The sequence below is a fragment of the Erithacus rubecula genome (genome assembly GCF_903797595.1).
Source record: "Erithacus rubecula genome assembly, chromosome: 12".
NCBI classification, from domain to species: Eukaryota; Metazoa; Chordata; class Aves; order Passeriformes; family Muscicapidae; genus Erithacus; species Erithacus rubecula.
The window spans coordinates 10,514,686-10,537,550 of NC_136664.1; the positions used below are offsets into that span (position 1 = coordinate 10,514,686).

Here is a 22,865-nt window from a genome sequence, read left to right on the forward strand (position 1 = left end):
CAAGAAGCAGCTTCTGATGGAGAGTAGAGCACAGGGTTTGCCAGCACAGCCTCTTCTGAGTGCAAATCCAGAAACAGGCACACTGGCAACTGCTCTGAAACTTTGACAGCACAGGCTTGCACCTGAGGCTCTACATGGACAGCAGCAGGATAACAGTGTTTGGCACTGAATCCCTTTCCAAGGAATGCACAATGTACTTTGAACTGCACAGAAATCATTATTACATTTATTCTTGAAATAATCCCCTTTTGCAGGTTCTGGCTATGGCCTAAGTGTACAGGTGAACATACTTCCAGATCACCAATTCTGGTCTCAGTTTTCCTCAGAGACATGCACCACTGTTGTCATTAGCAGAGTTGGATGTCTGGGTGATGTACAAAAAAGTTGACAAAGCACAGCATTTGTGTGGTGTTATATATGTGGCTGTCATCTTGTGAGGCTCTAAAAGGATCATATGAGGCTTTTATGAGCCTTTCAAACTTTAAAAACAAGCAAAGTCAAGAACTAACTAAAATCCTGGGGTTTTGGATCTGACTTTGCATTTTTTCTGGCTACTGGGGGATAAAAGTAAGAGGAGACAGTGAAAGGCTGACATTGATTCTGCTTCTCATATGTTCTGAATAAAGTCTAAAACCCATTACTACAGTACAATTAAAAACATAATTGTGAGTGCTCTCAGAATTAGGCCCTAGAGGCTTTAGACTTTAAAACTAGTACTTACCATAATCTCCAGTTTTCTCCAAAATTCTTCCAATTTAGCCATAGGCTTAAGCCACCAATCAGTGCACTTCAAATATCTCTTGCCTTGGAACCAAAACTGCCTAAGCCACTCAAATTCAACCTGCAAGATAAAAACAGATGGCACCATAAACATCCACATTCCTTCTCTAGGGCAGCAATGGGGTAATGCAAGAATCCAGCTATACTGGAGCAGTCCCATAGAGAAGGAAAGATTACAAAGTAGGTCATTTGTAAACACACCCTTACACCCAGCTGTTTATTTCTATTCCACATCCATTTGTGACCTGAGCTACTCTCTTCAAACCCAGAGAAGTGCAAAACTCAACTCTCTTTTTTCCCCTCCTGTTTTTTACATGGTTCACATGTACAACAAACATTAAAAATTCCAGTCATACATGCACCAGCTCTGACTTGTGATTAACACTGTGGGCTTCAAATTGTTTCAGTCATAGAAGACTGAAAAAAACTTGCAGCAATAACATTGCTAGAATGCAGCCCAGTTTCTATGGAATGAAAGGGTGGCACACAAGGAATCTCAGCCTCTCATCCTCCAGCAGACAGCCCAGTTACCAGAGATGCTGCTTTTCTTTAAGAGTAATCCATAGTGCTGGTCTTCAGAATCACATATTTATCTTTGTTGTGGTAGTTATGTTTCACACTGAGTTCAAAGCTGCTTTAATCATTATTTGTACCACAAAGAAGATTTGTTTATCCCTGCTCAACTCTGAAGATGCAAACAAAGACAACCTACCAAGGTGAAAGAATAAAGAAAACTGCCCAAAGCTGTCACCTAAAACTCCCTTTCCTTCAAGAGAAAACTGAACAGCTATAGAAATATGAAATTGGTCCAGTTAACACTAACTAAAGGTTTGGTCAATACATTAAAGATTGCAATAAAAAATACTTAAATTTTCAGTGTATAAAAAGAATATTAAAGCAAATTTGTTTGTAAAATATAAAATATGATTAGCTGGCAGACACAGATCTAAAATACTTTAAAAAAAAACCCTGATTGCTAGCCAGTGACTTTTTAGCACAGAAGTTTGATGACATCTTCCCAAAAAAAAAAAAAAAAAAAAAAAAAAAAAAAAAAAAAAAAAAAAAAAAAAAAAAAAGCTGAAGGAAACTGTGCTTCCTCTATAACATTAATGAGGTATGAAGGACTCAGTTATGTTTTGATTTAAAAAAAAAAAAAATCAGTATATGCAGTTTTGGGAAAGCTGAGTACATTCAGTGAGAATTTTAAGAACTTTTTTTTTTTTTTCCTCTCCACTTCTTTTTGCATATTTTGGCCTCTATCATGTGATGTCTGGCAAACAGGTTCCATGAAATGAATCATGAGGCCATTAATCAGATTTTAAAAAAGAAAATTAAAATCAATGTTAAAATATGACTCATTATAAATCTATCTCAGCCAATCTGAGTTTTACCTATTCATATTGATTTCTTGCAAAAATCTATGCAATTTCACTCTAATTGTAGTCTGGCATATTGGCCAAAATTTAAATGTATCTTGATCCTGCACAAAATGTATATAATTTGACACAAGAGTCACTTTTTAGGTCTAAGAAAAAGTATAGCAACAAGCTAATTCATTTTCTGCAGGATTAGCTGGTCCCATCAGAGGTCAGTGTACCTAATTGCAACAAGAGGCTGTTTAATGATGTGGACTGCTATCAAACTCTGCTCTGCATTCATCTCACAGCAGCTCTGTTTAGTTCTAACCTGAATTAATAAACTTGGGTTGGGAATAAAAAGTGTTTCACCCTCCAAGGTGGCCACCAAGCTGCTTGGCAAGTAGTTGCTCTGAACTATAACCCTGAATAGATAACTGATGATTCTGAGAAAGAAAATTATCTTGATGAGGCAAGGGTGACATGATTTCTTTTCTGTAGTAACTTTTTTCTGTAGCAGGAACTCACTTCTCTTGGCTTGTCTCTTTCCATGCACAGAAGATGTACCCTGTGAGTAAAAAAACCTCAACACTAAATACTGGAGAGACACAAAAAGCTCATTTCTAGCCCTATTGGAAGAGAAGTTAGAGAACATTCATCTTCTGTGATGAAACTCTCAGCTTAACAGCTCTTGCTAAGGATTTTTTCAGTTTTAATTTGGGGACTCCCATACATGAGAACTGACTTTAGAATTTTATCATTAGAAAGTATTTTATATGATTGAAGAGGATACAGCTTAAACATATTTACATATAAAAATATATAGGCTGAGTGTCTGAGGAATAATTTTCATCTTCTAATTGATTTTCACTTATGACTTACATCTGTTCAAGTAAGCTGAGATTCAGGCCTCATACCTCTAATCTCAACATATTTTCAAGTTGTCCTTTAAGCAATGATTAAAGGCCAATTTTAGGTTATTGTCAATAGTGGGTAGTAAAAGGCCAACAGTAGCATTTGACATTTTGTGAAGCAATGCTCCTCAGTCAATTATTTAAAAGTACAGGTTATTAAATGCCACACATATATGTGATCTATATTTTCTCTCTGCCATACCAGTCAGCCACCAACCATGCTGTCAGTTCACAGTAATGTGCTAAAACATATTAACGTTCCTTTGGCTGCCTACACTCTCCCTTTCTCATCAGTGACCTCAGTGTCTGACACCACATCCCTTCAACTCAGCTAGACCAGGCTTTCTACCTCCCCATGCATTCTCCAAGCTCAATTGATCTACTGCTGCCACAAAAACAGATTTGCTGTAGGCAAAATGATTGTACCTCACAAGCAACAGGGCAACCAATTCAGTCTCCTTTTAATCATGGTAATCAGGATCTGATTATCACAGCTGAGCAAATACCCTGATGTGAACAAATCCCTACCTTTCAAACCTAAGTACTTAGTTTGAAATCTGCCATATTTTCAACACTATCCCATGACACCAAGAAGACTCCCTCCCCTCTAGTGTTTTACTACACTGAGAACATCTGAATTCTACTTTGGTGGTGGCAAGTACAGAAGCCTTGAAAGTGCCTAACACCAACATGAACTATTAGAAAATTTTGCATTAGTTAGAGCATGAAAATTTTTCTTTTCAATGTGAAGAACAGGCTGGTAAAGATCTTTTCTGCAGATTTATTTTTGTATATAGAAGCATTCACATGATCTGTTCAGCAGTATTTAGTTCCTTTAAAAATAATTAGTTGCCACTGGTTTTCCCCAGGTGCCCTGTAGCTCTGTTTGGGATGTACTCAGCAGCTGTATATGTTTAGGAAAGCCAAGTGGGAGGAAAGTACTAGTAGGAGCAAGAGGTTCCCATTCAGAGAATTGTACAAGATCATTTCTTTTGGGATAAACTATTCCTGACCAAACAACAATCTGTGACTGTGTGTGAGCTGTCAGACTATTGTACTCCACAGCTGCCAGGTAACTACATCTGTTCACCCTCCTACACCCCTGCCACTGAAGTATTTGTTCAGACTGCAAGGCCATAAGCTATGCAGACAAACTGCATGTGAACACCCTTAATTAAGGTTATCTTTACTTACAGCTACAAAGTACACACTGGGAGTGAAGTGACTCACACATCTAACACACAGCACATACCTTGCAATTACTCAGATATTCCTTTGAAGGCTGTTTAGTGAGAGAGACCATGACAACAAAGCTAGGTTTAAAGAAATATTAAACTTCCACCTGGCTGCCCACTAGAGATGCTAAAATCCTCCTCAGGTTAACATCTTACTTTTTCAACAGGAATACCTCTGTCAAGACATCCAAGACAGGGCCCTGACAAATGAACTCTGGGAAATCTAACATCAAATGAGGACACTCCCCAGATACTCTTTTAGAGGTTTCTCTGCCCACCACAAAACTGGAAAAAACCAAAGTCTCCACCTATGCTTCAGATCCTCTGTTCAAACACACTTTATCAGCACAGCAAGTCAATTTTCCTGCCCAGGAGTACAAAAGGGAAGGCACAGAATCATTTCTCATTCTTTCAGACCCATTCTTAGACTTTTTCCCTCGAGCAGACACAGATAATTCATCCAGGCCTCATTTGGCAGAGCAGTTAATTTCAGCACAGACTGTGAATCTGCTAAACTAGTATATTTTAGCTTGGTACTGTAATAGTTCTGTTCTGGTTAATGTTCTCTGATGACTGCCTTGGAGGTAGCAGCAAGGGGGTAAAAAGAATGAACCCATAGCATTTCAGGAAGATAAGGAACCAAGAAGAATGGCAGCACCTAGTTACAAGGATTAAAACTGATGAACTTCAGTTATGACAATATTTTAAAATAAAATACAAGAATATCATCACCTCTAGATACTATCTTATTTCAAGCTCATGATCTCTGGCTCACAGGAAGAGGGAAAAAAATTGCAAGGAGCTTTACTAATAGCACAGAAAGCTGTATATCAGAAATACATAGGCAATATTGGGAAATTGGGTGGCAGTTCTCCATTAATCCTATGGGGATTTGGATTTTAGTGGTATTTTGATTTTCCATTAAAAATTGCTAACAAATGAAAGGCTCATTTTCATGAGTAAGCAGTTTGATTCTTTAAAGAAAAAAAACACTCTTGTTCTTTCACCTGCCTGATAATCTTTAGGTTCTGATAAATAACCTAAATCTTGTATTAGTGCCTGAAAAGACAAAGATTTATCATACAGGAAGGTAGGAAGCTTTTATATGCAAGAAAAGTTGCATTAGCTTCACAGGTCTTTATATTTTCAGCTCAGTGATGTTTGAAAAAGAAATAGGCATTCAGCACAGAGATAAGCCTCTAGAAATTTTGTCTCCTCTGCAGCAATAAATGACATTTAAGTAGCATTCTAACAGCAGGTGAAGATGTGACCTTGGGATAAAGAATTAAGTAAAAAAGGAAAAGAATAGTAAAATCCTTTTTGGAATTTTTGGATGGGTAGTCTCTTTTCAAATCAAATATAGATCATATAGATCCAGTGTGTCTACTAAGTGCACAATACCTACAAGTTAAACTAGGACTGCTGTTACAGTATATCCCATATGTGTAACAGGAAACATCCCTGTATGTCACATTGCAAAATTATTCAGGTGACTGCAAACACCAGGGGCTACTCTCTCACCTGATGTAAACAGCACATGGCTTTGATGTTAAAGGACCCGTGCAAATTTACACCAGCTGTGCCTGTGGCCCTTGCTGTGCAAACCACATATGCGTGTAGTTTTATGGACTGAGCCTGATTAATGTTTTGTAAACCCCTGCATGCATCAGACTTCTTTAAATTGCCCTAGGAGCTGTTTTGGTAAAAGTCAAGGGCGCAAATCTTTTGCCAACACTATGCTCCATTATACCAACAGTAAACACAATACAGATAAAAATGTGCTCTGCAAAGTTTTAGTAGCAGTACACAATATTATATTCCTCATCAGACAGCAGTTTAAACATTTTACACAAATTCTAATTTGAGTGCAAATGACCTATGTACAGCTTCTAATTTATCTTAACAGAAATAGAGCATAGCCCCAAGCAAGAAAGCACTGGCAGTTTCAGTGGAATCCTGTCAAACTGCATTAATACACTTGCATCTTTTGTAGCACTAAATGACCTGCTTAAATATCTTCCTTACAATTATTATTTCCATGGTATTTTCTTCAGAATGTATTTTAGAGCCCACACTCCAGTTATGCCACCCATGGCATTATGCAAAAACCTGGTTCAACAAAAACCAGGGAGGAATAACTGAGAAAATGTACCTGCTTCTTTCTCTCTAATCCTCCAATCTCTTATCTCTCTTTCTGTTAGAGTCGTGCTAGAGTAGTCTGTTTGACCACCATACTGTCAGTTCTGGTCTAGCATTTTGTGAAACTTCACTTACTTTACCAGCAGAGGGATCTTAAGTAGGAAAAATGAAAACTTCCACAATTATCCCAATTACTGTACCCAGGTAAAAAAGTCATAAAAACCACATTGCAAACTCGTACAAGACAATTTCTTGTAAGCAGCTGAACACATTTAATTGCCATTAACTCCATGAGGAGACTGCACTCCTCAGACCTGGCTTAAGTATTTTCAGTGCAGATCATCTCACCTCATTATGTATTTCTTCTACTTGCTTCACCACTGCAGCTTCCAGTGATTTCAAAGACAAAGTCGTTGAATCAGAGTCAGTCTGTAAATTCTGGAGTGCCAGTTCACACTGTCCAAGTATGTATTCCAACGTTCCTCTTGAAGACTATAAAGATACAATAAAAACACATATATAACCACTTCAGAAAATTTGTATTTCTCAACTATATTTCATCAGCAATCCATGAGGTGTGGTGCAGCACATTCTCAACTTACATCTGATATATCTACCTGGGAGCTAAAGCCAACTACCAATACAGAACCAAGTGAACCTCAACCAAAAGTAAACAACAGCAGTTGGTAATGAAAAGAGTTTGAGTCATAAGCATAACATGTCTGAAAAGACACCATGGTGCTGCAAATATGGCAGCAGGATGTTGGTTTTACAAGGGACCAAACACTGAAAGGTTTTTGATACTTACATCTGCCACCCTGTGAGTTGAGCTGAACCGAGGTGATAAACCAGCCAGAACACAGTGCTGATGTGTCATATTGAGATCATCTAGGGACAGATTAAAAAACCTTAAGTACAGGGAAAAATTATACTTAGTAAAAGTTAATCTGGTTGAATATTAATTAAGTACATTACTTGCTTTAATGCTTAGAGAATTCAGTCACATAGCTCCCAATGTTTTGCAGAGCACAATTACTATATTCACTATCCTTGAGTCAGAAATATTTCTACTTATACTAGTTTTCTCCTATATATTTTGGAAGTGGCATTTTCTCACCTCTTATAGGGAAAGTTCAACTAAACATATTAATTCCTCCAAAGCTGAGAAGACTACTGAGTCTACACTACCAAGGAGACTAAACAGACCACTTGGATGTTACAATCTCTTTCCCCAAAATCACTACAAAAATACTGAAAATTCTCAACAAAAAAAGAACTTATAAAAAAACTATTTCCTATAGACCCATATGAGGGTAAATTGCACAGAACTCAGTCTTGCAAGGGCCACAGGACATTATCATCTCTGGACATTGCAATATTTAAATACCACAATCACTTTCAAGAAGAGTTGTGTCAGAAAACAAACCTAAACACTTCCACTACCCCCTTCAGTGCCCATTCTTTGTGGTTGTATGTAGCAAACAAAATTAAATTAGTACATTTTGATTTGCAACTTTATTCACACCCTTGACAAATCTTTCATTGCAGAGCTTCACCTTGGAATGTCTCGAATCCTTTATGAGTATCAGAAAGAAGCCTGTAATTTTAATTTTAGAGTTTACAATTAATCTAAAACTCTAATTGTACAAAAATAGTTGAAGCTTCATTGATTGCATACCTAAAAGCATATTAAAAATACATTTTAGGTATTAAAAGACTGTGGCAAAGATTTGCTTCTTCTCCTAAATATATATTAACTGGAAAGAAAAATCACTCTGATAAATTGGCTGTTGTCCATCTGGTATTAAAAGCTTTTATTCAGATACACAACACTACTTTGGTTTTTAAAGCCAAATCAAAGCTGTTTCATTCTTTGGTCACCCTTGTTGGAAATGCCATAGTGCTCTTGTGGGGTTCAGTAAAAAAACAACTCTTAAGGAGTCAGCCTCAGTTTTACATGACTAAGCACTGACCTGTGAGGTCTGTAAAACCAAAACAGGGACTCTTCAGTATAGAATGCAGGCTATTATTCTCTGTCTGGTATCCCCCCAGTCAGTAAAACTTCTCAATGATACTCCTGTTACAGACGGCAGATACATTTTGGAATCTGGATGTTGCATATTCCATTTTTAATTGTGGAGGAGAGTTCACATTATAGATTTCTCTCTCCCTGCACTGTACTGATATCTGGGTTTTTTGCCTCATTTTCTCAAAATACTTCTCTCCAGCCCAGAACCTCAGCACAGTCCTCTCCTCTCCTTCAAACTACTGCCAGTTCCTCCCTTTTCTCTCTGATCGTGTTCTCAGTCCCTGCCCCTGCTCTGTCCACCTGGGCTTTCCTCTGACAGCTGAATCACCTGGGCTCCACCAGCAGCACTGAAAGCCCTGTGCTTCCACAGCCTTTGTCACAAGAACAGTCTGATGGAAATGTCTGTGTAAAACACTGAAATAACATACACACTTAATTCTCATTCTACTACTGAACTAATTATCAGTCAGCTGAGCAGCTAAAGCACTTGGAGAGGAACAATCACTCTATACCCACATCACTGCAGACTACTGCAACATAACAAATAAAAGGTGGAAAGATAAGAAATTCTTAGCCAATCCTTAAAGGAGCGGAGCTAAAGGCCCTGAACTTATTACTTAGAGGTAAAATATTTCCCAGGAAAGCAAAGAATACAACAAAAATGGCTCCCAGAATTACCAAGAGGGCTTTGTATAGTCTTTTCTATCTTCTGTAAAATGTTCCTCCTGAACTTTTTAGACAGTTGTATTTTATCTATTTCAAGAGGAAAATAAAAGGTACAGCAGAGTTTAAAGCACTGGCAAAATCTTTGCTATTCTATCACCACAAATATCTACAAACAAAAGTGAAATTTACTTTTGCTATTAAAAATACCATTAACAAGAAAACTATGTACAAATAAAACAGAATGACTTAAAAGTCTAAAAGCTAAAAAAATAATGAATTTAAAAGAAATGTGTCAGAGTTGTCAAACTTCATGATCAAAGTTTGGAAATGACAAATACATTTCTGGAGTTCTAAGTCTCAACAGTAGGGAATATACAATTTGGATTAAATGTGGACTTGAAAAAAGGAGGGGTGAAAAGCTCCAACACATTCAAGATGCTAGGGAGCAAAGAGGGTTCAAGTCAGTTTGTGAAAATAGAAGCAGATTAAATATCTAGAAATAGTTTAATGAGTCACTATATACATGTGGAAGTGTTTCCATTAAATACTTATCTTTAACCACAAGCCAACCTCTGCAATGTGTGCAACCTACTTCTGGTTGGTTATGAAAATAATTTTTTGATGCTTCTCAAACTATAATTTGCTGGGGGTGGGGAGTGGTATAAGATTCAAAGTTCATCTTCATGCTGTTTTAAAACCCTAACCTTCAAGCACAAGCTTGATCTATGGGAAACAGCTGCAGAAAAGTAAATCTGCCTTTGAAAGAGTCCAGAATGTATTTTTGGTGAGTATGTTTTGAAGTCATGGTAGGAAAATTAGTGAAAATTGTAAATCTGCTTGCAAATCTGGTCATGTCTAACTCAAAGATTAGGGGAAAAATTCCAATTTAATAGTAGGACCATGACAAGGCTAGTTAAGCATGCTCTAGGACAGAGCAGATGGGGCCCTCTGCTCACCTCCACGCGTTTTGGATTTATTGCTTGCACCCAACACGTTTCATATTAGACACCCCTTGACTGTGTACTTGAGACAGCAGGGTTCAGTGTGCACTTCCTCTGCAGACCAATATATTATTCTAAATTGAGCTAAAGTGTTTCCGTTTCATGAGTGATATAAAGTTTAGATTTGAATTTTTAGGCAGCAGACTTGCAGCCATTCACCACTTTTTTTCTTCATATTAAGAAAAGCCTAAAGAAATATTTTAAAAAATATGTCTTACAGAAAGTAATTCTGAGGTTTTGTTGGTTTTGCTTAAAAAATACATTTAAATTATTGTAATAGCTTAAAAAAAGAATGGATGTGATCATCTTATAAGACATTTTACTAAACTTCTCCCCAGAATAACAAAAAATATTTATAAAGCAAATGTAGAGAGGAACAGAAGCATTATTATTAAATGTCTACTAGAAATGCTAAAAAGAAAACACTGGGGTTTTTTGTTAGTTTGCTATACCCATTGATCTTGATTTACAAGCTACTGTAACTGCACATTACTATAAGAAATATCCAGTTACTACACTTTCTTATATAGATTTGTGTGTACCACAGGAAATACTAGTGGTATTACAGGTACAGGAATTGATAGGACCTGACTTTTAAATTATAAGCAACACATTGAATGTGATGTTTCAGCATTTTCAACATTCATAAAAAGCAGTAACACTACACCATTCCAACAACTGGAAGAACAGACCTACAGAGTGGCTGAGTTTTGTGCTAGGGTGGATGAGCCAGTGGTGGTCACAACCAATCCTCCCAGTCCTATCAATCTGTGCCTGTACATGAACCACCACCAGCTGCAGGACTCTCCTATCATCTATTTCCTAGATGTCTTGCATTCTGCAAGACATAATGCCAGCAAGAGGCATTACTGAAAAGAGGTTTTGGAATACAGCATGTACAAAACTTTAATATTTTTTTTAATTATTGCCAAGTTTCTTTTTTACAGAGTTTTCATATTTGTCTTTTAGACAGCATCCTCAAGATGCCCCCTCTTAGAAGTTAGTGCAAAAAATCTGAACAGCAAAAACTTCACTAAAACATCTATATGTTTCCTTACATTATCTTTCACTCCAAGTCAAAATTACAAAGGCAGCTCTGTTACACAAAGAAATCTAATAAAAAGGCCATTTTGAGAATACCCTCTAAGACTATTTAGAAGAGTAATTCTTTTTCCAAGTAATTGAAAAGAAATACAAAGACTATGGAAATGCAGAAGAGATTAAAAAAACACCTGGCCTACAGAGCTCATATCTGTAGCTCTTCAAAAGTATTAATAAGAAAGTGATTTACACATCATCTTCAAAAGAATGTTTAATATATCCATTGTTTCCATCTAAATATGCTCATGATGTTACTCATTAAATAAACTAACTTTCTGATCTACCCTTCATAGAGAATCTCTGAAAATACTTCAGTTACTATATAAATTCCACTAGGGAATAAAAAACACCCTATGATCTGGTAACTCAATCAACTACAATCTGCAGTATTTTGCAATAAAACACTAAAGTTAGTCCCCTTCTTTTATTAAATACCTTCTGAATCTGTTGGCCAGCATTGTTCTATATGCTTGAAGTTTCCAGTCAGGAAAGATTAGATAAGAAGTTTACTTGATGCCCTAAGTGCTATTGCACAACAATAGATTATAATAACCTTTCCAGGAATGTTTAGCTGTCACTTAAACTTAATTTTCACTGTCCCTCTTTCCCTCTAGGCTTCTATTTTACACCCTTACAAAAAAAAAGGAAGGCACATCCAGACTACTGTGCCAAAGGATCTCACATCTTAACATCTGATCTTTCCATGTCTGAACATACTTCAGAGCACAGTTAGTCCAGTGGTTTCACATAACACTTCCCTGATGACAGTGCAGAAGATTTGATGAGATAACTAAGAACAAGGACTGGTACCTGGTTTTTATGATGGCTTACAAATGAATTGTTTGTAGTATATAAACTGTGTAAGGTAAAGTTCAAAAGACTGTTCTGCCCACAAAGTTGGGAGTGTGAGAAGCCATAATAGGGACATTCCATGGAATCTGCCAAGTCACAAACACATGATCAGGGAGCTCTGCAAGTGCTCTCAGTCTTCAAAGATGATGACTCTCAAGCCAAGACACTAAACAGACCAACCTGATGTTGTCAGAAGCCTTATTCTTGTTTTTGTGTGATTTATAACTAAATTAATTTTAACAAAAATTGGTAACCAATAGAAACAGTAGCCAAAAGAGAAAGCAAGATTTTGTGTCAACAAACCTTAGCAACAGTTCTCGCTTCGTTTCTTTCAATGGATAAACCTTAGCACACAAGCTCAGCTGCTCAAGCAAATTAACTCAATTTAATTTTCTTTTTTTAATCCTCTACGCTTGAGACATTGAGCCACATTCTTGGAGTAAGACAGCTGTGTTCATTATGATCTTAGTATAATCCCACTACTAGAAAACAGCATGTTTGAATATAGACATAGTAGCAGAAGGAGAGAAGTGTCATGTGTAAAACTGGTAACTAATAAAATACCCAGATTGGCATAATGATTGAAACCTCAAGGACATGGTAACAGAAAACATAAAGACATTCATTCACATCTTACATAATAGAGGTGTTACTTAATAACCCAAGCTGAAGAACAGATATTTATTAGTTGAACTAATTCTCAGAAAAACTGCTTTAAGAATACAAAAAGAATCTAGAAATACAAGGATGGGACAGATGCAGCATAACTTCTGGCAAGATCTGGGGAAATTCTAGTTATGGCCTGAAGCCTAACTTGGACTGGTAATTCTGACTGCACAACAGACAGAAAAGGTGAAAAAAGACTATTTCCTTCTCAGCTGCAAAGTGAAAGAAACACTAAGGGAAAAAAGTTCCTCAAAATACTCTGGAAGCAACCAGAGTAGGAGGAATTTACTATATACTGCAGACAGATTTCATGTTTTCCTAAATAAGAAAAGTCCTAAATGTAAGGAAGGTATGGTAACTTATTCTAACATAAGTGCAATTCTTTCTATTTTCAACAGAAAGTTCAACTTAGTCCTTGAAAATTACCAAGCATCAAGTAGATGTCTCCTTGGTGAAGTGGTACTGCCAATCCAGGTGTCTCTATGTCCCATGCTACCTTCAAGCCCACGTGCCAAACAGCAGGGTCTCTTCCCTTCAGTTCTTCTTCATTGCTTTCTTGTATGGCTGAATCTTGAAAGACACCACACAAATGAACAGGTAAGAATCATAAATACAAAATCTGGTTTAGACTAAAAAGATATCCCATACTCGTATAATCTTAGCAGGCTTAAAGATTCTGCAGTCTCCATTTGCTATAATCATCATCTCCAAATTCAAAAATATGCAATAGGTAAAAGAAAAAAAAAGCCATATTAGATCAATAATTTTTTTGCAACCAACTTCACCAAGATGAAAACTCCAATTTAGCTACCAAATGAAGGCTTATCAAGTCAAAGCTTGTAATGGACTTAAGGTTTTCTGAAATTCTTAAGCACAGGTAAGCGGAGTTTTGGTTAACTATCACTAAATTTTTCTCATTACTAAAACTACAAGCATGGAAGAAAAAAAGCCAAAAAATGCAGCAACTCTGATATAACAATAGATAATTTCTGAAAGAATTTCAAGTCATAAACTGCCAAAGCATTTTAGGAACAATTTCATTTGTTTATGTATCTGCAAATCATAAAGTGAGGGAAAGTAAGGTGAAATAATGGTTACAAAACAGTCTAGACCAACAAAGCAAATCTTGCAACCATCTCTGTCATTCTTTTCTCAAAATTACTAGTCAAACATGCTAGATAACATGTGCAAGAGCCAATGAAGCTTCAATACATTTGTCACAACACTTTTCTTATCATTATGCAACATGAACGTGTTGAGCTTGGGGAAAAATAATCCACTGCATAGAAATAGCATTTAGAGCTTAATCCCTCAGAACTATTTTCATAAGCTTACTTCACTGCAGTATAAATTGAAAGATACAGTCAGCATTTCTAACAAGGTATTTGGGAGCTATGGTGTAACAGTTTTACAGCTAAAGTAACAGTGCATTTAGACAGAGGAGGGACGAAGTTTTAATAAGTATTTGGCACAGAACAACAGTGAACAGTTAGAAATTAGCAATGCACCGTGCCCAATTCTTGCTTACAATTAGCAACTGCATCAATTTCACTGTCCACTTGAAATGTGCTTTCATGTAATAATTTTTAAAAGATGTATAGCTCTTATTATAAGAGACACACACAAAATGTAACCACAAACTCACACTTTTAAAATATTCATGTCATTCATCTCACTTGGTTACCACAGGTTGTTTAGCTGGGGGCAACCATTAGAAAATGAAGACAATCTATTAGCCATTATGTCAATCAAATATTGTTTAAATTCAGGAAGCAGAGAGACAAAGCCTATTAAAGAGCCAATTTAAACGTTCTTAAAGTGAAAATTCTTTCAGTCCCCAAGTTCCTTCCCTTCACTGCTTGCAGTTCTCATCCCACTGAAGCTCTGGCTTGGGAGCAGCTCTAGGCCTTTCCATCAAGGAGCACACAAATGAGAAAACAAGAGCTAGCAAATACTCAGAAAAATCAATACTAAACTCTTCAAAGGGCTTTCATATTTTCTACCCTGTTCAGATAAATCGTAACTTAATTTAAGAAAAATGTTTTCTGAAAACTGCAAATAGGATGGCTTTCAAGGCATTTTTAATGCAATACATCATGGATATTATAAAGAGAAGTAACCTTTCTGGGTTAACTCTCTCTGTTATGCTGCCTTCCCATTCACTTTGGCAGCAGCACTGTTCACAATATGGCACCAATAAAATATAGAACTACAATCAGAGACAGCAATTTCAATCAAAGTTTCCTGGGGTCTCCTCATAAATCCAGCACCTTTGGAATGTGCTCGTTAAAATGACTTATTTTTTGCAGTTTGATAAATTTTTTATTGCTTAAGTACTGAGTTCAAATACAGCTCACGGTCTCCTTTTCTCTACATTCTCAATTATTGCACCTTATAATTATCAGCAGCAATTGAAACTGATTGCTCCTACCACATTATTTTGGTAACAAATGGAAGCAAGCTGCTACTTGCTTCTAAATGCAAGCTACCCTGAAACTGAGAGCAAGGGGAAAATAGACACCTTAACATTTGTGGCATATCCCCAAGGAGCACTGACAAACTTTTACATAAAAATAAGCTGTTATTAAATTCTCTATGACACCTCAAGAATGACTGGATGCTGTATACTTATTGATATAATTACAGTTGCCATCTAAGTGAAAACATTTGAATTAATCTAAATCATAAGTATTTGAGAAGAAATAATGTGAACAAACCATGGATCACATCACCTCAAGAACACAAACTTATTTTGTAATAAGCCATACAGAAATGGTCAAATATACAAGTATTTAATGGAACTATAACAGAACTATGTGCAGATTTGAATTCTGGTCAGCAGAGATTTACAGACTTGGGCCTGCAAGAAACCTTTATGCTGGAATCCCAAATAAAATGGTGCAATGAAGTAAAAAGCTTACCACAACATAACAGTACCTCATCAAACCTGCAATTATGGTAGAACCATGAAAGAGAGAATGTAGCTGCAGAAAATTGGCCACAGCATTATGCTTTTAACTAGACAGCTCAAATTTCAGAGATGTTCCAGCACTTAGATCTGATCTTATCAGGTTTGGGTCAGGGTTAGGTTCAGAACAATATAAAACTTGTTTTCCTGGAACTACTTTGGTTATTGTTTCAGAGCACAGAAAGCAAAAGTAGCTTTGAAAGGTTTCTTTGCTATTTGGCTCCAAAATCTTCCAGAATCTGAGATGTTTTTAATGCTCTGAAACCTAAATGATCTGTATTCAAGTCAAACTGTAATGCCAAATTATATCCTAAATGTAACCTTACACACCATTTCTTAAGAAAATAGAATCACTGCCAACACATTGCTAAGAACCAGGACTGTAAGCATTTAGTTCAACATTAAACCAAACTGACCATTGTTTCTTTACAGATTGATTGATTTTTTTCTAGAATTTAAAAGAACTTGGGCACACGGTCCTCAATTAAATAAATATACAAATAAGAAAAGATGTTTAAAAGAAACCCCACAACCATCTAGTCAAGTGATGATTTCTTTTTAGACAGCAGGGATTCTATCTATTATAGTGAAAGTTAGTGCATCACTAAAAATTTGTGGTTCTCAGAACATAAATCCAACTGGCCAGACCCAGTTAGAGCTGTGACCATTTAATGCACTTACTAATTTCTTTAAAAGGAATATAACATTTTCTACATACCATTTCTGTTATTTTAACAAGTAATATTTCTCTTGTATTATTGACATCAGAAATTATTCCAATCCTGCAATAAAACATCTACTCCATGACTTTTATCCATTAAGCATACAGAAAGTGTATAAAGAGGATTATTGGTCAACTACAAAGTGAGATTGACTTCAATGCTGTACTTCTGTAGTTTCAGGATTTTTTTTAAATATAGTGGGGAAACATACATCTGTAGTGCATCTCAATTATTTTTATTGCCAATTATATGAAATAGCCATCATTAGGCTACATGCCAGGATGTTGCTTCTAACTTCACAGAGTAAAAACATATAAACAGCATTTTACAAAAGAAACGAGCACAAAAGGTCCTTGAAGATTATTCATCGCTGCCACTAACAGTAAGTTTGTTAAACATTTTAATATTACCTTGTCAGTAGACAGAGCCAGTTGTGTAGAAGTTCGAGAGTTTAACAGCAAATAGGCCTTATAGCAAGAAAACAAACTAGATAAGGTAAAGAATCTAGAGAAAACTACTTATCTATTCTCTTTCTCTGTGACAAGTCCAGGTAAGAGAAAGATGGACACACTTCAAGAGTTTACATTTTTTTTCTATCTTCTGCAAGCTCATAACTGAAACAAGTCTTTATTTCAAAGAACATCTTTAGATTTAGATGGATTTAGACATCTGGATTTAGAACCAATTCGTGCTTTGCTAAGTAGTAAAACTTCCTACAAAACTTACATCGACCTGATGGAAAGCTAGTCATTAGGAATTTTCCATGGATAAAATCCAATTTTTGAAAATGCCCTAATTCTACTGGATTGCAATTCACTTTTATAACTGCAGCAGAAAATAAATATGGGTTATGAGATTACTATTTTAAAACATTTTTTTATCTTCATGCTCTCAGGTGTTAGGATACTTGTAAGCTAATTTTTTATTAAAAATGCTGAATTGGTCAAAATTTGAAATTCCTGTTCCTTGATAAAATTCTGAAAAGTAATTTAATTCCAAATACTGATAGTGGCAGTATAATTAAACACACATTCTGTAAACTATTTAGTTCTAAACATGCACCCTCCTGACTACCACTCATGCACTTCCATGCAGCATATACACTAAAAGGAAACATCTCAAATTTTTATAAGGCCCTATTCTCATCACTTGACAACCTACCCTTAACCTAATGGAATGTAAGAAAAAGCATCAAGCAAAATGTTTACCTTATTTTGTTGTTAGAAATGTACTTCATTTGAAGTTGCTTTGAAAGAGTTTTACACTAGAAACAAGAAAAACACTGATACCAATTAGAATATCAGCTTGTTCCAATATCTTTATGTTGATGTCTAAATTTCCTTTCTGGCATATTGAAAACTGCTTCTACTCCAATTAATACTGATCAAAGTTTCAAACATGAAATTTTCATTATGGCATCAAACAATGAACAAATGAACAAGAACACAAGTTGTTTCAATTACAGTAGTATCTGTTTTAATGCTATTTAATCCAGTAAGTAGGTACAAAACAACTACTGATATAAAGATGTAAATAAAAGTAAAAAGAAAACCATATAACCTGAGTTGTGCATCTCTAAACAGTCTGACAGAGCTGCCATAGCTCAGTAAGACTGCTTGACTCCAAGGGCTCCTGCTGCTCAAAACCTGACAACCTGGGGATTCTGCATTTGCAGCAGGGTACATCAGCACCAGCCATGCAGCTCTGCAAGCTTCACATGCAAAGGCTGCCACACACCCTCAGTGTCTGCAGTACCTCAGAGAGCAGGGAGGATCTGAGCAATTGACAGCTGACAAAACAAACGGGCAAGACCTGGCAGAAAAGAGAATCAAGCCAGTTCTGGCATGATCAACAATCCAAAAATCAACATGCTTAACTCGTGTTTTCATTTCCCACAGAATCAGTGTTTTATCACACAAAATTACTAATTCAGTTTATCTACATCTTCTAAGAAAAAAAATAGCTTCAACAAAATAATTCTGACCACATCTACTCTTTTTATTATGTATTCTGTAGTGATTTTGTGACAGTCTGTTTACACTACATTGAGAATTCAATGCTAATTCAACACTAAATGAATTAATGGAATAAGTATTAATAAAAGATGTTGGCATAAAAACTAAACACATTTATGGAAAGTAAGAAGAGAAGTCAAGACATGATTCTACAAATATATAACAAAATTCTTCAAAAATATGCTGAGATCCTTATGTTTCACAGTTAATAGAAACCTGGTAATATAGAAAATATTGAGTGTCCTTGTAAACTAGAGAAACCATCAAAACATTGAAATTATATAGAACTGGAAAGAATAATATTATAAACATTGATGAGCTTATAACCACCAGCATTGGAAGGCTGTAAACACAAAATCAGAAGAGCAAAAAGATGATCTGCTTCTCTAAAATCAATTCCTGTTGGATGCACTGGGTACAAAACTTCAACACAAACAGATATTTACCAAACTTCAGTTACAAAACCATATTCCTAAGATATAAACAGGATCCATTTCTCCAGTTTAGGAATAAGCAGGTCAGAGCTGCACTGCAGGACATCTCTCCACAATGATCCACAGCATGGCAGGCACCTGAAACTCCCTCTAAAGCTCAAGAACCCAACTTGAGCAATGAAAACCAGAAAAATTTCAAGAAGTGACGTTCAGGTTTTTTTTTAATGATAGAACCATCAATTTATTCACAAGGAAGATCCTGCTTTCTTTGTTTTCATGCCCACTTCCAAACTTCTCAGGAAAAAAAAAAAAAAGCAACCAAAAACACATTTAATTGTAAGTGTATTTATGAAAAAATCCCAAAAACTTGTATATGGCAAAAACATTAATTGTACATAGACATCAAAATAATTTTTGGCCTAAATATATAAAATATTTCTTTCTACTCACATCAATCAAATCTACAGAATTTGCAGTGGTTTTAAAACACCTTAATTTTTACTTATTTTATGTGCTGAATGAAAAAAACAAAATCAACTGATGAGTTATGAATAAACATAGTAGCTTTCATTGTTGTTAATTTATAGTTTTCTGAACTTAAAGGGACTCACCTTTTTCCCCCTCCATAAGCAAACCTTATGTTAAAGTAAAAAAGTTTGAAGCATACTACAATTAATCCTCATACACAGTATTATTACTTCAAGTTCATGTTTACATTGCTTTAACTTAAAATTCTACTGAAAAAATATTTATCTACTAATGGAAAAAACCCCAATACATCTATTTGACACCATAGACAAATAGGACAGAAAGAAGTGTATGAAGAAAATTACACTTGTACCAGTAAGGGAATCTCTTCTACTCAATTTGCTAAGCCAGTTGATGTTTTACATCCAGGAAAAGGTAAATAATATTATTTCAGTTGTATGTTGAATAACAAAGTGACACCGAGTTATTTTATTATTATTATTATAAAAATAATAACAAAACCAATAAGAGAATGCACGTGGGAGTATAAACTATCATTTTTATATCACAGTCTTTAGCTGAAACCTACTGAATTCAACACGAATTCTTCCCCTGTTCTAAAGCAAACATCAAAGGACTTTTGGAAGAAGAAAAAATCCATTGTGAATAATGAAACATAGCAGAACATTTGCAAATTCAAATCTAGTGTCTAAATTCTAATCTTATGTTTGCAAAACTAAGAGTAATTAAAAAATACCTAAACTTTTGTTCAATCATTGTTAGGAAAAAACCAAATAAAAAAATTCTCATGTCTGCTCTTAAAGATAAAAATGGGACCGGTAATTTACACTAAAAATTGAATATTTAACAATGTTTCAACTGCACTATTAACACCACCACCACCTCTAAAATACTGTATTTTAAAAACTGCCTGCATAGCCTGTCAGACAGCAGTTGTTTCAATGCAGTGTCCACCCTTCCCAGCTAAAGAAATGTTGACAAGTTCTCCATAAAACATACATGAACACTACAGCATACCTAGACAAAATGCATATATATATATAAGTAAATACAGTAATACTGCTATCCAAAACCAACTGAAAATTATCTTTCCAAAGAAAGAAGAGTAGTAAAATCAGCATAAAGCAAAACAAGTCTGTGTATGATAAATAACACTATAAAAATGGTGAGCCCAACTCCAGTGAAACATTTTACAGGACAGAAAACATGCACATGTATTAATCTAAGAAAGGTATTCGACAGATTTTGATTTCCTGGCTCATAGTCTGGGAGTTAATTATACCAAGTTTTAAATGTAGTTAGAGAACAATTACTAAGCCAGCTGTAGTAAATACAGGTATTTTGTACAGGTTTTAGTGGAAATAAAAATAAGGCTTAAATACAAAAAGTACCACAATGCATTCAGAAGCACGTGACAAATCTAGACCAGCATGCAGAGATGTGCTGATGTACACACACAAGGGAACACAGGAGAGCTTCAGGGATTTCAGATATTTTTGTGACTGGTCAAGTACCATCACTCACCTTCACAGCTGTAACTGTACACAGCCACTGTTGACCTTTCCACCAGATTCTCATCATGGTGCCAGCTCACTGCCATGTTCCCCATTCCAAAGTAAGGTTCTTGTTTCAAGTACAGCATTTGTAGTGGATCCATATAATTTAATAAAGTCAAATTATAAGATGTTCTGTTCTTTAGACTTCTGTCATCCTCTGCTACACAAACATTGCTTTGATCTTTTGAAACATACCCTTGCTCTGTAAGAGAAGTAGCAAAACTTTGTTCCCCATGTATTAAAGTAGTATCTTTAATTTTAGTCTCAAAAAACTTTTGTCCTTGTAATGCCTTGACTGCTTCAATATGCAAGTAGTCATTAAGTCTCATTAATGCTTTACAAGCATCATGTATTTGAGGACTGCAATATTTTATATCATAACCTTCTGTAGGCCAAGGAACTGTAAACAATCTTGTGTTCAAGTACTTATAAGTGCATCCTGGGTTTCCAATCAATATACGAGACACTGGAGTAAGAAAGTCTTTTCCTTTGATCCTTACAAGATCTTGAAAGAAACAGTCGTGTTCTCGCAAGGTCAGAAAGCTTTCTTGTACCATTTGATGGAGCTCTTCAGGTACTGTATCAGATTTCCTGAAAATCAGCTTAGAATACTTGGTCTTCCACTAAAGGAGAAAAAGACCCAAACAACAAAAAGAGGAAAATAATTAGTCTTTTTGCAGTAGCCAAGATATTTCAAGACAAGGCAAAGCTGTCAAGTTAACAAGAATGAGTCTAGAATGTGATGAAGATACAGATACCACTTGTTACTTTATTTTCATATTTCAGTATTTTGCACAAACTGTGGATATGTACCAGTGCCTTCAACCAGGGCAAATCTCCAAATAAAGAAATAAGAAGACCCTAGAACAATTTAGTTGAACATACAGCTCATCTAATGAATCTGTAGATAAGGCCATCTTTAAGTATATAAACAACAGAATATCAAGTAAGAAAGTGATTCCACTTTTTGCAAACTCTTTTTTTTTGTACAAAAATCTAGAGGGCTACATTATAAACTCATATAGTTTTATATTTACAATACTTTTCAGGGAAAAAAATAACAAAACAAAAACGTACATTTTAAAAAAATGTGCTGCTAACATTCTGTTGCTTTTTATTTTTACATTCCTCAGTGCCTGCCAATTATCTCTCTTTTCATATAAAAGCTCTCTTCTGATAACAGAAAATGTCCAAACTTATTTCCCTCCCCTGCTTCCTACCTGTAGTGTCCCTTTTGCTCATATCCTCTTGTGACCACACCAGCTCTGGTATCAGCTGGAGTTCAGAATCCAGCAGGGTGTGGAGGCAGCAACTCCCAGCAAGGTATAACACTGCTAATCAGCAGCTTCTTGCTTTGTATGCACAATACTGCTTCCCACTCCAGGAAGGCTTGGATAATTTTATTTTGTTAATCTGGTTTTCTAAGGAAGTGAGTATCACATAATCACACCTTTTATTGGTTGCCTGTAAATCTGCTTTAACTACTGCTGAGACTGTTTGGCAAACTAGACAAAGGCTAGAGAATAAGTTATTTAAAAGAGTGAGTTCTGAAGTATTACATTAAAATTAACAGATACATTAAAATTAACAGATAAATAGAAGAAACAGATGCACCTAGTGCCCTCCCTAAGGGAAGGACCGTAATGTGAGTGTATCAGGCATCAACTAGCACTTGAGAAGCTCTTAAAGAGTCACCACACCTATTTGCTTTTGTCCAGAAATTAGTTGGTAGTTTGGAGAAATTTTATGTTCTGATGGTGGTGTGGGCACATACATTAAGGTAGACTGAAATGGTGGTGTGGGCAATGGGGCAAGAGCACATGGATGCACAAAACTGATCTGCCAAAACTTTTACTAGTCTAATAGCTTACATTCAAAGGGCTTCTAAAAAAGATAAATAGAAGTCACAGGCACAAAACACCACACTGACCTACAATCCATCT

General features: G+C 35.7%; 1 protein-coding gene across 5 annotated transcripts in view; it reads right to left on the reverse strand.

Annotated features, from left to right (window-relative positions):
- The window catches only part of FTO (FTO alpha-ketoglutarate dependent dioxygenase), a 216,492-nt gene that overhangs the window by 152,393 nt on the left and 41,234 nt on the right, over positions 1 to 22,865 (reverse strand). For all 5 annotated transcript variants that reach the window (XM_079315941.1, XM_079315937.1, XM_079315940.1 and 2 more), the window contains 5 exons: positions 20,891 to 21,545; positions 13,165 to 13,308; positions 7,232 to 7,311; positions 6,772 to 6,915; positions 722 to 841 (listed from right to left, as the gene is read on the reverse strand). In XM_079315941.1, the coding sequence (XP_079172067.1) occupies positions 722 to 841; positions 6,772 to 6,915; positions 7,232 to 7,311; positions 13,165 to 13,308; positions 20,891 to 21,545 (1,143 nt within the window). The remainder of the gene's footprint in view (positions 1 to 721; positions 842 to 6,771; positions 6,916 to 7,231; positions 7,312 to 13,164; positions 13,309 to 20,890; positions 21,546 to 22,865) is intronic.